Raw genomic sequence first — 13,363 nt, 5'->3', positions numbered from 1 at the left:
TTTAAACCAGATTGAAGAGAGTATTCTCAGCATTGAGTCAGCTTCACAGTGACCTCACACAGGTTCACAATCCCTATCTTGTTTTTGTCCCAGCATGCACACTTTCCCTCTTGTTCCAGCTCTGTAACTTTTCATCAAACCCGTCCATCACTCAGAGCTGCCTATTGTCGTCAGCCATGAGGGACACCTGTGTTTCTGCCATAAGGCAGCAGTTATCATCAAGCTGTCGGATATCTGTCACTATGGCAGGATCTATGTGGAAACCTTCCCTGTCAAAACCTGTCAAATTTCACTGAGTCTTTAATGAGAAAAAGCCAAGTTGAAACCACAGGCGCAGACTTGTGTGTTTGGTGTGTGTGTGTGTGTGAGTGAGAGTGAGAGTGAGAGATACAGCAGGCTGAGGGAACAGGTGCATGGCTGGAAGCTGTGGTGGTGGAAGGAGCAGTAGGGGGCTCGGTACAGTACGTCATCTCTGATAGCTGACGGTTCCAGTCCCACTAATCAAACACACATCAACTGCCAGTGACTAAAAGACACATGACTGACATTACATAAAGAGCAGTGGGCTGGAAATTGATCCAGCTCCATTTCACAAACTTCATGTTAAATCCACAGACCAAAATACTTTTTTTCTACTGTAGCCTCGGGTTTTAAAAAAAAATCAATTTGTTAGCAGTATAAAAAGAAAAAAAGTTTCTCGCTAAACCAAATATAAATAGGACTTGAAAACATTTTTTTTGAGTGATTTCCCTACAGTTCTCTTTCCACCTGGCAATATTGTAATCAACTCAAGCCTGTTTGTTTTGACTGTGCGCTCACCGCAAACCAAATCCCTAAGGTCTTAGCTGTTCTCAGGTATGTCATCCTGACAGAAAACAGAGTTTGTTGCTTTCCCCACGGCCCTCGACAACCGTTATCCTCACCAGGCAGGCCCGCCGTCCCAACAGGCCTGTCAGAGGCCAGGTGAGGAGGCTCAGGTGAATGACCCCAGGCAAACTTCTCCCAGATAAAATCGGGAGAGAGGAGGGAGAGAGTGGGGAATGAGACGGGAGGAGAAGTGGAGCAGGAAAGCGAACGCAAGGGGGTTGTACAGCAAGAAGTGGGATGAGGTAGGTGAGTTTTTCTTAAGGTGCAGAGTGTGGAAAGAGGGTGAGTCAAGCAAAACTGAAGGTAAAGAGAGAGGAGGTATGTGATGACACATGAAGAGGAGTAGAAAGAGAGTGGAGGGAAGATGGAGGAGGGTATGCCATTCTCCATCTGCCCTCTCAGTGATATTGACAGGTTCTTATGCAGGAGCCTCATGTGGAAATCAATAGTGTTGTATTTAACATTCTTTGTACTTTCTTTGTAACATTTATGGGGATCTATTAGCAGAAATGGAATATAATATTCATAACTATGTTTTCATTCATGTTCAATCACCTGAAACTGAAACCTGAAGCTTAGAATGAGCCCTTCATATCTAAATAGGGAGCGGGTCCTCTTCACGGAGTCCTCTAGAGAGCTCTAGAGAGAGCCTTTTGCGTTTTTACGTTACCTGAAGGCCACTGTAGTTCTCCAACGCGCTTGTGAAACTGCGTTAACGTGAGCCGCAGAGTGCAAAACCGTGGTACCGCAAGCTGCCGTCTGACTTCTGTTGCTCCTAAAATAGTGTTGTTATAGTAAGGATGGCCTCTGAGCGAGGCGAACGGCGTGAAAAAATATCAAATACTGTTTTAGCGTTTTATTCTTTTTTTTTTTCTTCTTCTTTTTTTTTTTTTTTTTTAACTTTTGGACAGAGCCAGGCTAGCTGTTTCCTTCTGATGCCAGTTTGTGCTAAGCTAAGCCTCATATTTAATTGACCCACACAAGAGTGGTATCAATCGTCTCGTCTAATTCTGAGCAAGAAAGCTAATATGTTTTTCCAAATGTTAAACTTTTCCTTAAATCAGATAAAATCTTGCTCTAATATTTTGATAAATTCCACTTCCACATTCTCTGATTCAGTGCTATTTTTCCTGGAAATGAACTTTTCCAAGTCACAATCACAGATCAACAAATACTGTACCTCCTTTGTTGTTGATTTGACAGGCCCGAGCCTTGTCTTCCCTGAACCACAGGGAGCTAATGAGAGCTAATAGGTGTCCGCAGGCTTCAGGGACAATGAGCAGTTCAACTACATGCTGGGATAAAATAGATCAGAGGCGGGACCCTGTCATCTTATGTCAGTCACTGGCTGATGTACAACGGCCCCTGGTCACAATTAGAGTCCTCTGTGCTCTGTGTGCAAGTATGAGCAAATGCACATGCCTATTATTAACCCTTAACCCCCCACCGAGAGCTGGCAGGGAGCTCTTAGCTTTTAATGTCAACGTGTGTTTACTTGAATCTTTCCTCCGCAGGGGCACACGCTGCCCGTCAGCGTGACATGTCAGGACTGAGAAAAGACCCTCTACAATGGGGCATCAATGCTCAGTGGAACAGAAAACAATATCTTGCTGTATGCTGTACTGAAGACTGCTCTCAGTGACACATGAGCGCACAAATAACTGAGTGCTGAACCATAGAGAATGATCTATTTGACCCTAGCTGCTTTGAAATGTTGTGGCACTTCACCTCTCAGTATTTGATGTATCAAAAGTCAGTGTGTGTATGATTGTTGACAAACAGGCTGTGCTGTCTTTACAGCTCTCTAGTTCCCTCTTCTGGTAAGCAGATTTACCATTAACATCACGTAAATAATGATAATATCACTCACAACACAACTACATAATGACCTTCTGCTATACCATAGCGCTCATGAGCATTTACCTTCAGAATTCCTGTGGGTCCTAAACTGTCTCTCACTGCTGTATTCTGGTCACATCGTGGTACTTACAAGCTATATAAAGTAAGATGAAGCAGAGGCATTCATCCAATGACGTTCTTAGACTACATGTTGCAGTTAATTGGGTAAAACTTTAGTGTATCGCAGCCTTGAAAAGGGAAACAATATCACCACTAACTACTAGATACTTACTGTTTCCAGTGAACTGATACTTGCAGCATCACTACTAGTGTAGACTCACACAGAGATATTAATCAACACGCATGATGAAGACAACAATGGTAATTTAATTACGGTATTTAACTCCATGTGCTCTTTTTTCTTAAAGGTTTCTTTCCTGTTCAGAGTGCTGAATGGCTTCCAGGAGGTAAAGTGTTCCTGTTTTTATCAACTGTCACTAAATTTGCATTTTTTTTTAGGTCTTACTTTCTAGACCAGTGGTTCCCAAACTAGGGGTTGATGAGCTGAATCTACGGGGTTGTGAGGTGATTACAAATCTAAATTTTGCTACACAAAGTTCTTTATATTTCAGACTTTTCTTTAATCTTTGCTATTTTCTTGTGAAATACTGAATATGTTTTATCTCCTCAAAAAGTACAAACAATAGTCTAATAAGAAAATATCTGTCTTGATTGAACTGCTAACAGTCAGAGACATCGATGTTGCTTCATATTAAGGGGTCACAAGTGAGTATTTTGACTGATATTGCAATTGCGATATGATTTGCGATATTAGATGGAATGATCATCATCATCATCATTATTCTCCTTTTCATTGAAAATCATATTAAAATGATTATGGTGTGATTTCTGTGGGGATCGCTAACAAAGAAAGATGTTTTATTAAGTGTGTATAATATGATGGCCAGGATATCTCTGCAGCAACACAATATTTAATTTAAAACGGTATTTTAACACACATTTCGCCTTTAACAATATTGTGTCTCCTGCGATTTGAAAATTGCAGTAGGCCATATTGCGATTTTGATTAAAATTTGGTTAATTGTAGCTCTACACTGGACTAAACTACTGTATATCCCAAAAATATCCCATCTGCATTTCATAACATATTACAGATTAGTTTTAACTAGGCAATCAATCGCATGATTGTCCATACTTAATCGCAATTAATCACACTGTTATCTGTTCAAAATGTACCTTAAAGGGAGATTTATATTTAATACTTTTACTTTTACATGGGAGTGGGCAAATATTTTATGCAAACGTATGTATATATTTATTATTGGAAATCAATAACAAAGCAAAATAATGACAAATATTGTCCAGAAACCCTCACAGGTACTGCATTAAGCATAAAAAATATGCTCGAATCATAACATGGCAAACTGCAGCCCAACAGGCAACAACAGCTGTCAGTGTGTCAGTGTGCTGACTTGACTATGACTTGCCCCAAATTGCATGTGATTATCATAAAGTTGGCATGTCTGTAAAGGGGAGACTCGTGGGTACCCATAGAACCCATTTTCAATCACATATCTTGAGGTCAGAGGTCAAGGGGACCCCTTTGAAAATGGCCATGACAGTTTTATCTCGACAAAATGTAACGAAAGTTTGTAGCGTTATTTAGCCTCCTTTGCGCCAGGCTAGTGTGATATGGTGGGTACGAATGTGTCATATGATGTATCTTCACTCTCTCTCTAAAACTGAGCCTGCTACAACCTCTGAAAGATCGAATTGCGTTAATTTGTTAAAGAAATTAGTGGCAATAAAGCAAACATGCGCTAACGCCTTATTAACTTTGACAGCCTTAGTTTTAACATACAAGTTCACTTCACTCAAATAAAGCCCCTTATGAATTCTGACTGTAATAAGATTGTCTATCCTCTCCTGCATTGATGCTAGTATGAGGGCTGAAAGGTTAAGAGTTTGTTGGTTGGTTTGTATGTGCAGAGCAGCAGAGGAGAGGCTGCTGACTGGGAGCAGGAGGGGGATTTGGCAGCAAGGTGTTGGAAGGTAAAGCCAGAGCAGACCTGGCTGATCGGCCTGCAGCCAGCACACGTGTGATAGCAGAACCTTGTGTTCTATACAGAGCAGGTGCAGAGGCCTTGTCTCTTCTCTTTTCATCCATCCCTCTCTCAGCTTGGCTCTTTGTCTTCCAGGCGATGCACTCCTCCCGGTCTCTCTCTCTGTCCATCTCTCCATTTCCGTCCTGGCTCTCCCCCCTTACCCCACCCTCCACCTCTCTCTCACCCTGTATCATACTTCATTTGCTCCAGATAACACATCAGCTTCAACGCCCATCCACAAACTCTGTCACCATGATGCCCACAGATGGCAACTTCCTGTGGTCCTGCCCAGTGATTGGTGGAGAGACTTCCAAACAGAGAACAGCTGGTGAGGGATGATATATCACTGAGCGTTTGCACTTTCATTTTCAGGGTTGTCTTGTTAATGCTCCCAATCCAGCATCTGGCAGGAAATAGACACAAAGGCAGAGAGAGGTAGAGAACAACCTGTTCTTTGGCAGACCTTAACAAAAGGCTGACACATGTCTGATGAACACACAGAGAGCCGCAATAGAACAGACAGAGCTGCCATGAATATGAACGAAAGACGCTTGACGCAAGTATAACAAAGACTAGATAAGAGGATGTGAACCTTTTCTACAAATACATCTCCCGAGGATCAGAAAACAGCATTAAAAAGTTACAATGGAAAATTATTGTTTGTCATCTTTGTACCATAAAGGACAGATAACTCAAAACTTTAATTGTGTTTTAGTCATACATTATGGTCTGATTTAGCTCAAAGATTAATCCCCATAGGTTCCATTTGTTTCTTTCATCAACATCTTTGTGTTTTTTTTGTGCATTCACTGAATGACAGCGTAGCGTTCTTCTGACTGTTCTCGTCCAGGCAAATAATCAGGTCTGAACACAGCGAACGGACCACGTCCTGGCTTCGTTTCTTGACTTTTCCAGCTCTTCAATTTCTCTCTCATTAATTTCAGCATGTCTCCTTTCTTTTTTTTTATCTTCCTCTTCTATCCTCTCCATCACTGAGCCCACCCAGTAAATACAAAATTCACAACAAAATATGACATTTTGTAACATTTTCTGTAGTGCATACTATTTTAATGCGGTCACAGCCATGTGTTTATAGAGAATTTTACAAGTTCGAACGGGGCTCAGCCAGTCATAATCAAGGACTGGAACTATCTGTTTGATAATATAACATTTTACCGAGACTGTTTTATGGCATACTATATTCTGACTTTTTTTGGACATTTTTATGGCATTTTATGGCATACTATAATATACTGTGACTTTTTATGACATACTTAATTATTAATTTTTTTTTACATTTCTATAGTATACTATGACTTTTTTTAAATTAATTTTTTAAAACTTTTTATGGCATACTATATTACGACTTTTTTTTGACATTTTTATTGACATTTCTTATTTTTTGGAATTTTTTTATGGCAGATTTAAGACATTTTTGTGACATTTTTATGACATTTTCTATTACTTTTTTATAAATAATGGTATTTTTATGACATTTTTTGTGACATTTTATTGCATTCTATAATATACTATGCCTTTTTATGACATACTATATTATGGTGGTGGTGGTAGTGTAATATATAATAATATAATATATATATATATATATAATATAGTATAATATAGAGAGTTTTATAAAAATAACTTTTTTCAAATCATATTTTCTCCAAATTGTACCTACTACTGCTTTAAGGTTACAATGTATTAAGGATCAGATGTCTAGTCTAGAAAACAGTAGATGTGCTGATTAAGATTCTGATGACTTTTTTATGACATGCTATGGCTATGGTTTTACCATGACTTTTTTTAGTCCACACTGTATAATGATATTTTTTGTATATACTATGACTCTATGGCGTTTTTTTTCAGTATGTCGAAAAATCTCATGAAAACAAAGTCATAGTATAGTATGTCGAAAATTTTAAGAAAGAAAGTCATAATATAGTATGTTGTAAACATTTTTGTAAAAAAACTCAGTATAGTGGGTCGAAATGTGTTTATAAAAAAAAGTCATAGTATAGTATGTAAAAAATGTTTTGAAAGAAAGTCTTAGAATAGTATATCAATACTTTTTTTGTAAAAGAAAGTCATAGTGTATTATGTCGAAAACATTTTTGTAAAAAAAAATGTTAGTGTGTTGAAATAGTATAGTATATAGTATATAGTATAGTATAGTATAGTATAGTATGTCGAAAATGTTCATAAAAAAAGTCATAGTATAGTGTGGCGACACTTTTTATGTAAAAAAGTCATAGTAGAGCATGTCTAAAAGATTTTTTGTAAAAAAAAAATCATATTATAGTGTGTCAAAACTTTTTTATAAAATAAAGTCACAGTATAGTATCCCGAAAATTTTATGTAAAAAAGTCATAGTATAGTATGTTCAAAAGTTTCATGAAAAAAAGTCATAGTGTAGGGACCTCACGAGACAAAGAGCCTTGGCCTACATGGGAAACCAGAGACCTGATAACAGCAGGGGACCTAACTGCCCAGCTCTTAAAATGTCGCATCTTCTTCTTCTTCTTCTTCTTCTTCTTCTTCTTCTCCACCTTTCTCCCTGCTCCAACATGTTTCTGTATATTGTACATATGCCTTCCAGTTTCCTGCTCATCCCAGTACTCCTGCCATACTTTTTGTGCATAGTTCTTGATGAATGGTTTAGCCTCAGCTTTACTTAATGGAATTTGTAATTCTATATTCTTAATTCTTAGTGTTTGTTTGGCCAGAATGTCTACCTGCTCATTTCCTTCCACACCAACATGAGCAGGAACCCAAAATGTCGCATCTACATGTGAAATTTCATTTTGAACCCAAACAAGGACCCCCATTGGATGAGGCTAACAGGAAATGTGGGGTCTTTCCGGTGAAACGCCCACTTTTCTCACAGGAGATATAGGCACGCTCACCTGAATCTCAGCCCTTTCCACTGCGACTCACGTTGCTACAGGAGGTACCCAACGCTGCTACAGGAGGTACCCAACGCTGCTACAGGAGGTACCCAACGCTGCGGCGTTCACCTAAAGACTCGAGCCACATTTTCTGACCTCGCTGGACGAGTTAAGATAATGTTGTGTCCATCAGACTTTGATCCACATCCCTGCAGAAGGAAGACTACAGCCCGGCTTCACCAAGGAAGCCGAGGACAACCGTTCTTCATCAAAGGAAACGAGCGCACCGCCTTTTCCTTCATTTCTGGCTGCTTTCCCCTCCGCTGCCACACGGAGGTCCAGCCCGCCGTTCATCAGACGTCCAGACCGCCATACCTATAGAAGGAAGACCCGGATCCGCGTCCTTCACCAAGGAAGAGACGATCGCCCCGCCGTCTTCACATCAGCTGCTTCCATCCGCTGCCACACGGAGAGCCAGCTCTGCCGTTCATCAGCTGACGAGCATCATAACAGCCCGTTATTGTCCGAGCCTGCGCGACGCCGCCGGACCAACTAACGACGATCTACTCCACTATCGCTCCGAAGAAGCGATTCAAGTAAGAGGCTTGTGTCTGGGCAGAGACTAGTGAGATTGTATATTCCAATAAGTTAATAACTATTGTTGATTTATACTGAACGTACGGACCGCCGAGTCCGTCTGTTCGCTTTGTTTATTTAACTTGCTTTGCTTGTTTATTTTGCTTTGTTTACTGTTGCTGACTGTCTGATTACTGTGTGCTTCTTGTGTTAGCTCCTGCCAAACGTGAAGATCTGTAGCTGTAGTTTATTATTAAAAGACCAGTGCACGGTTGACTAACGTGAGTTTGCCGGTGTGCAAGATTAACTGGTGGCTGAATTAACTGGTGATATTCCCGTGCAGATGTGTGGTAGGAGTGGCCTATCAGGACCCCTGTCGATTCACTCCCGCTTCTCCTTTCTATCCGATTGTTTTGTCGGTGTCATTTGAAACATTACGACCAGAACAGTTTGCTAGAACAGTCATCACGCGGACGTGAGGCTGTGGTAGCGACGCCAATCTCAGCGCGAGGACATGAGAATGGTAAAGTAGGTGACTTTGTCGATGCCTGTTGAAAACACTGCCAACGTCAATAAATCATTTAAAACTTTTTCTTGCTGTCAGTGTGATATGTGTATGTATCATATCATTATTAGTATGATGTGAAGTTGATTTGAGACCTGTTTATACTTTCATTCGTAAATGACAAATACAGTCTACACCCAGGTCGAACCCATTCAACTGTGGCAAACTGTGATCAAGTCAGATTAACTTGTGATACAACATCTGTAGGCTATCTACCAGCGATCATGTTTTATATTCAATGCTACAGTCATTAATCTCTCTCATCACAACGCTGTTTTTCACTGTGCAGCACATTCACCCAGATTACACTGCCACGGAAACAACACACATACCTGCCTCGATTCCCACTATTAATTACTTTAGGAAACGTTAATAAATTAATGAAAAATAATACTATCTGAATGCATCTAAAATGTGAGAAAATTAAGGTATAATATATTGAAGCCATACAATATAATTTCTTTACAATTTATTCTATCAATACTAGCTGCCTTTTCTATGTTGCATCATTAAGACCCACCGAAATCAGATAACAGCATATGCATCACTATGGTGTGCAAAGTACTAATTGTACAGGTACAGATTATACAGATGTGTGGTAGGAGTGGCCTATCAGGACCCCTGTCGATTCACCTGAAAATAAACATATTGATCTCTTCGTCTCTCTATCACATTCATGTGTCGGTATCTTTTGAAAGATTACTAACGGAACAGTTTGCTGGGAAATTAATTTCACGTGCGTTAGGCTGCTGTTATGATGCCGCTCTGAGGGCAAGAGTAAAGTAGGTGGTAGGAGACAATGCCTGCGTATATCGTTATTAATCTGATGTCAAGTTGATTTGAGGCCTGTTCATACTTTCATACAGCCTGTAATATACCGTATGATGTTTAAACTTTACACCAGCTCCACCGCAGAAGCGTGGAGATGCTGCTGTGGCAAACTGTGACCGCTCAGATCAACCTGTGATACAGCATCTGTAGGCTATCTACCATCGATCAGGTTTTATATTCAATGCTACAGTCATTAATCTCTCTCATCACAACGCTGTTTTTCACTGTGCAGCACATTCACCCAGATTACACTGTTAACTCCAATTTTTGCAACTAACGTTATCGAGACAGCATGTTGAAAAACTACGCACATACAGTCCTGTCTATTATTTAACTTTATGTGTTCAACCGTGTGGTCTTTGTTCTTAGCTGTGATGTCTATTTACGTGTAAGTAGGCTACACTGAGAGCGATACAAAAAAAGAACAGTCAAATTCCCCATATGTGTACACATAACGTAGTTAACCAACAACGCTGATTTTGAATCACTAATGATGATTGTTGTCTTTCCTTCTGTCATAGTAATGATTAAGTCTATGTACGTATGTCTGTGTCAAAATACAGAGCCTATATTGAAGAAACCTATTTGAACTAGAATTTGGGCACGTTGTTGATATGTACAATTAGTACTTTGCACACCATAGTGATGCATATGCTGTTATCTGATTTCGGTGGGTCTTAATGATGCAACATAGAAAAGGCAGCTAGTATTGATAGAATAAATTGTAAAGAAATTATATTGTATGGCTTCAATATATTATACCTTAATTTTCTCACATTTTAGATGCATTCAGATAGTATTATTTTTCATTAATTTATTAACGTTTCCTAAAGTAATTAATACTGGGAATCGAGTCAGGTATGTGTGTTGTTTCCGTGGCAGTGTAATCTGGGTGAATGTGCTGCACAGTGAAAAACAGCGTTGTGATGAGAGAGATTAATGACTGTAGCATTGAATATAAAACATGATCGCTGGTAGATAGCCTACAGATGCTGTATCACAAGTTAATCTGACTTGATCACAGTTTGCCACAGTTGAATGGGTTCGACCTGGGTGTAGACTGTATTTGTCATTTACGAATGAAAGTATAAACAGGTCTCAAATCAACTTCACATCATACTAATAACGATATGATACATACACATATCACACTGACAGCAAGAAAAAGTCCCCGTCCCGTTCGTACGCAGTCGGTGATTTCCGTGGCGCTACCGCCACCAGAGCACCTCCTCCCTCGTGACGTAACCGCTTACGTGGTGACGCCGCCTCGGGGTTTCCCTTGCTCCTCCCACACACACACACACACACGTAGATACGCCTCCTCACGTTCCCACCTTACTGATCACGCGGGACTTTCACATCCCGTTTGGGCGTGATCTGTAACGTTCGAGCAAAACCCCCCCCCCCCCCTTACGTGACGTAACCGCTTACGTGGTGACGTCACCGCTTACGTGGTGACGTCCACTGAGGGCGTCCTTTGCTCTTCCCACACCACACACACACATATAGACACTCCTCTTTCACACCTCAACACATACACATTTGCTTTCACACACACATCTCTCTCTCTCTCTTACACACACATTTTCTTTTGCTTTTGTGTTTTGTTTAATTCTAGTTTAGGGCTTAGAGCTGCATTGTAGGACATCCATTTGTTTATTAAAAGTGTTGTTAATTAGTAATTACTGCTGTAATAACTATTGATTTAGATTAATGTTGTTAGAGTGTTTATTATTGATTAAGATTACTGTATTTAAATAAATGGTCTTATTTTAAATAGCAGTTGTCTGTGTTTATTGTGCATTCATATTGTAATAACGGCTGGTTATGAGAGTTAGTGCTCGGATTCACCCTTCGCTATTCACCTCCTAAATGTAAAGTAGTGTTTAATTCATTTGGAGTGAACAATCCCCTTATGAGACTGGATTAACGTTTTGGTTATTGGTCCCTGATTCCAGGGTGGTGCCCTGTTCATTATTAATGTTGATTAATAATTCTTATTAATAATAATAATTCTATGAATATTATTTATTAAATTAGCTAATAACCAAACCTGTTCCATTTGTAAATCCCTTACAATAGTATAGTATGTCGAAAAAATTTCATGAAAAAAAGTCATAGTATAGCATGTCAACATTTTTTGTAAAATAAGTCATAGTATTGTATGTCGAAAAATTTCCTGAAAAAAAGTCATAGTATAATATGTTAAAAAATTTCCTGAAAAAAATGAATAGTATAGTATGTCGAAAAATTTAATTAAAGTCATAGCATAGTAGGCCGAAAAATTCCTCGAAAAAAGTCATAGTATAGTATGTCTAAAATGTTATGTAAAAAAGTCGTAGTATAGTATGTTAAAAGCTTTCATGGAAAAAAAATCATAGTATAGTATGTCGAAAAATGTCATGAAAAAAAGTCATGGTATAGTATGTTGAAAAGTTTCATGAAAAAAAGTCATATAATAGTATGTCGAAAATTTTATGAAAAAAAAGTCATAGTATAGTATGTCGAAAAATGTATCAAAAAAAGTTATAGTATAATATGTCGAAAAATGTATCAAAAAAAGTTATAGTATAATATGTCGAAAAATTTATCAAAAAAAGTCATAGTATAGTTTGTCGAAAAAGTTCATGAAAAAAAGTCATAGTATAGTATGTCGAAAATTTAATGAAAAAAAAGTCAGTATTGTAGGTCGAAAATGTTTTTGTAAAAAAAGTCATGGTATAGTATGTCGAAAAATTTAATGAAAAAAAAGTCAGTATAGTATGTCGAAAAATTTAATGAAAAAAAAGGCATAGTATAGTAGGTCGAAAATCTTTTTGTAAAAAATTCATGGTATAGTATGTCGAAAAATTTATCAAAAAAAGTCAGTATAGTATGTCGAAAAAAAGTCATATGATATGTCGAAAAAAGTCATAAAAGTCATAGTATAGTATGTAGAAAAAAAGTCATAGTTTTCATAGTGATATCAACGTGCTGTGTGCACGTTGATATCATAGTCAATAAACGGGTATCTTGCCGGAAAGTAGATGGTCTGCGAGGCAAAATATCAAGGGAGTAAAGTAAAAAACAAAACAAAAATTCAATTAACATTAGTCTAACATAGTTTTAAAATTATTTTCCATATTTTGTCATTTATGAAAAGACCCTAAATAAACATTGTAAGAGGATTACTTTATTATTATAAGCAAAAATAGGAGCAGTATAATTAACAGCATTTGTATAGGAATGATTCTGTCCCAAGCTTTTTTATCCATAGAAGCTGATGATCACTGTTACTGTGATCACTTCAAGCTGTTTCCACTAGGGCTGTCAAAGTCGCAAATTTGTTTTAATGCCACTAATTCCTTGAACGCATTAATGCACCGATCTTTTGGAGGTTTTAACAGGCTCAGTTTTAAAGTTAGTGAAGATACTGGCATCATACGAAAGTTTACATGCCCACTTTATGATAATCACATGCTGTTTGGGGCAAGTCATAGTCAAGTCAGCACACTGACAGTTGTTGTTGCCTGTTGGGCTTGAGTTTGCCACCTTATGATTTTTTCATGTTAAATGCAGTAGGGGAGAGTGGGGTAAAATGAGCCAGTGGGTAAGTTGACCCACCCCCTGTATCTTGGCAACTGTGATTATGTTTTGTCATGTGACCATAAATTCAGGAAGTACCCATCATT

The 13,363-nt window shown here is 38.5% G+C and overlaps 1 protein-coding gene across 8 annotated transcripts in view; it reads left to right on the top strand.

Moving 5' to 3' along the window:
- The window catches only part of LOC119474569, a 192,824-nt gene that overhangs the window by 172,734 nt on the left and 6,727 nt on the right, over positions 1-13,363 (top strand). For all 8 annotated transcript variants that reach the window (XM_037746656.1, XM_037746657.1, XM_037746655.1 and 5 more), the window contains 3 exons: positions 3,236-3,291; positions 4,717-4,779; positions 4,926-5,160. In XM_037746656.1, coding sequence (XP_037602584.1) covers positions 3,236-3,291; positions 4,717-4,779; positions 4,926-5,160 — 354 coding nt within the window. The remainder of the gene's footprint in view (positions 1-3,235; positions 3,292-4,716; positions 4,780-4,925; positions 5,161-13,363) is intronic.

This window comes from Sebastes umbrosus, chromosome 16 (assembly GCF_015220745.1).
Source record: "Sebastes umbrosus isolate fSebUmb1 chromosome 16, fSebUmb1.pri, whole genome shotgun sequence".
In the NCBI taxonomy this organism is placed as follows: Eukaryota; Metazoa; Chordata; class Actinopteri; order Perciformes; family Sebastidae; genus Sebastes; species Sebastes umbrosus.
Note: the sequence above shows the minus strand (reverse complement) of the source record. Positions and strands in the feature narration are given on the sequence as shown.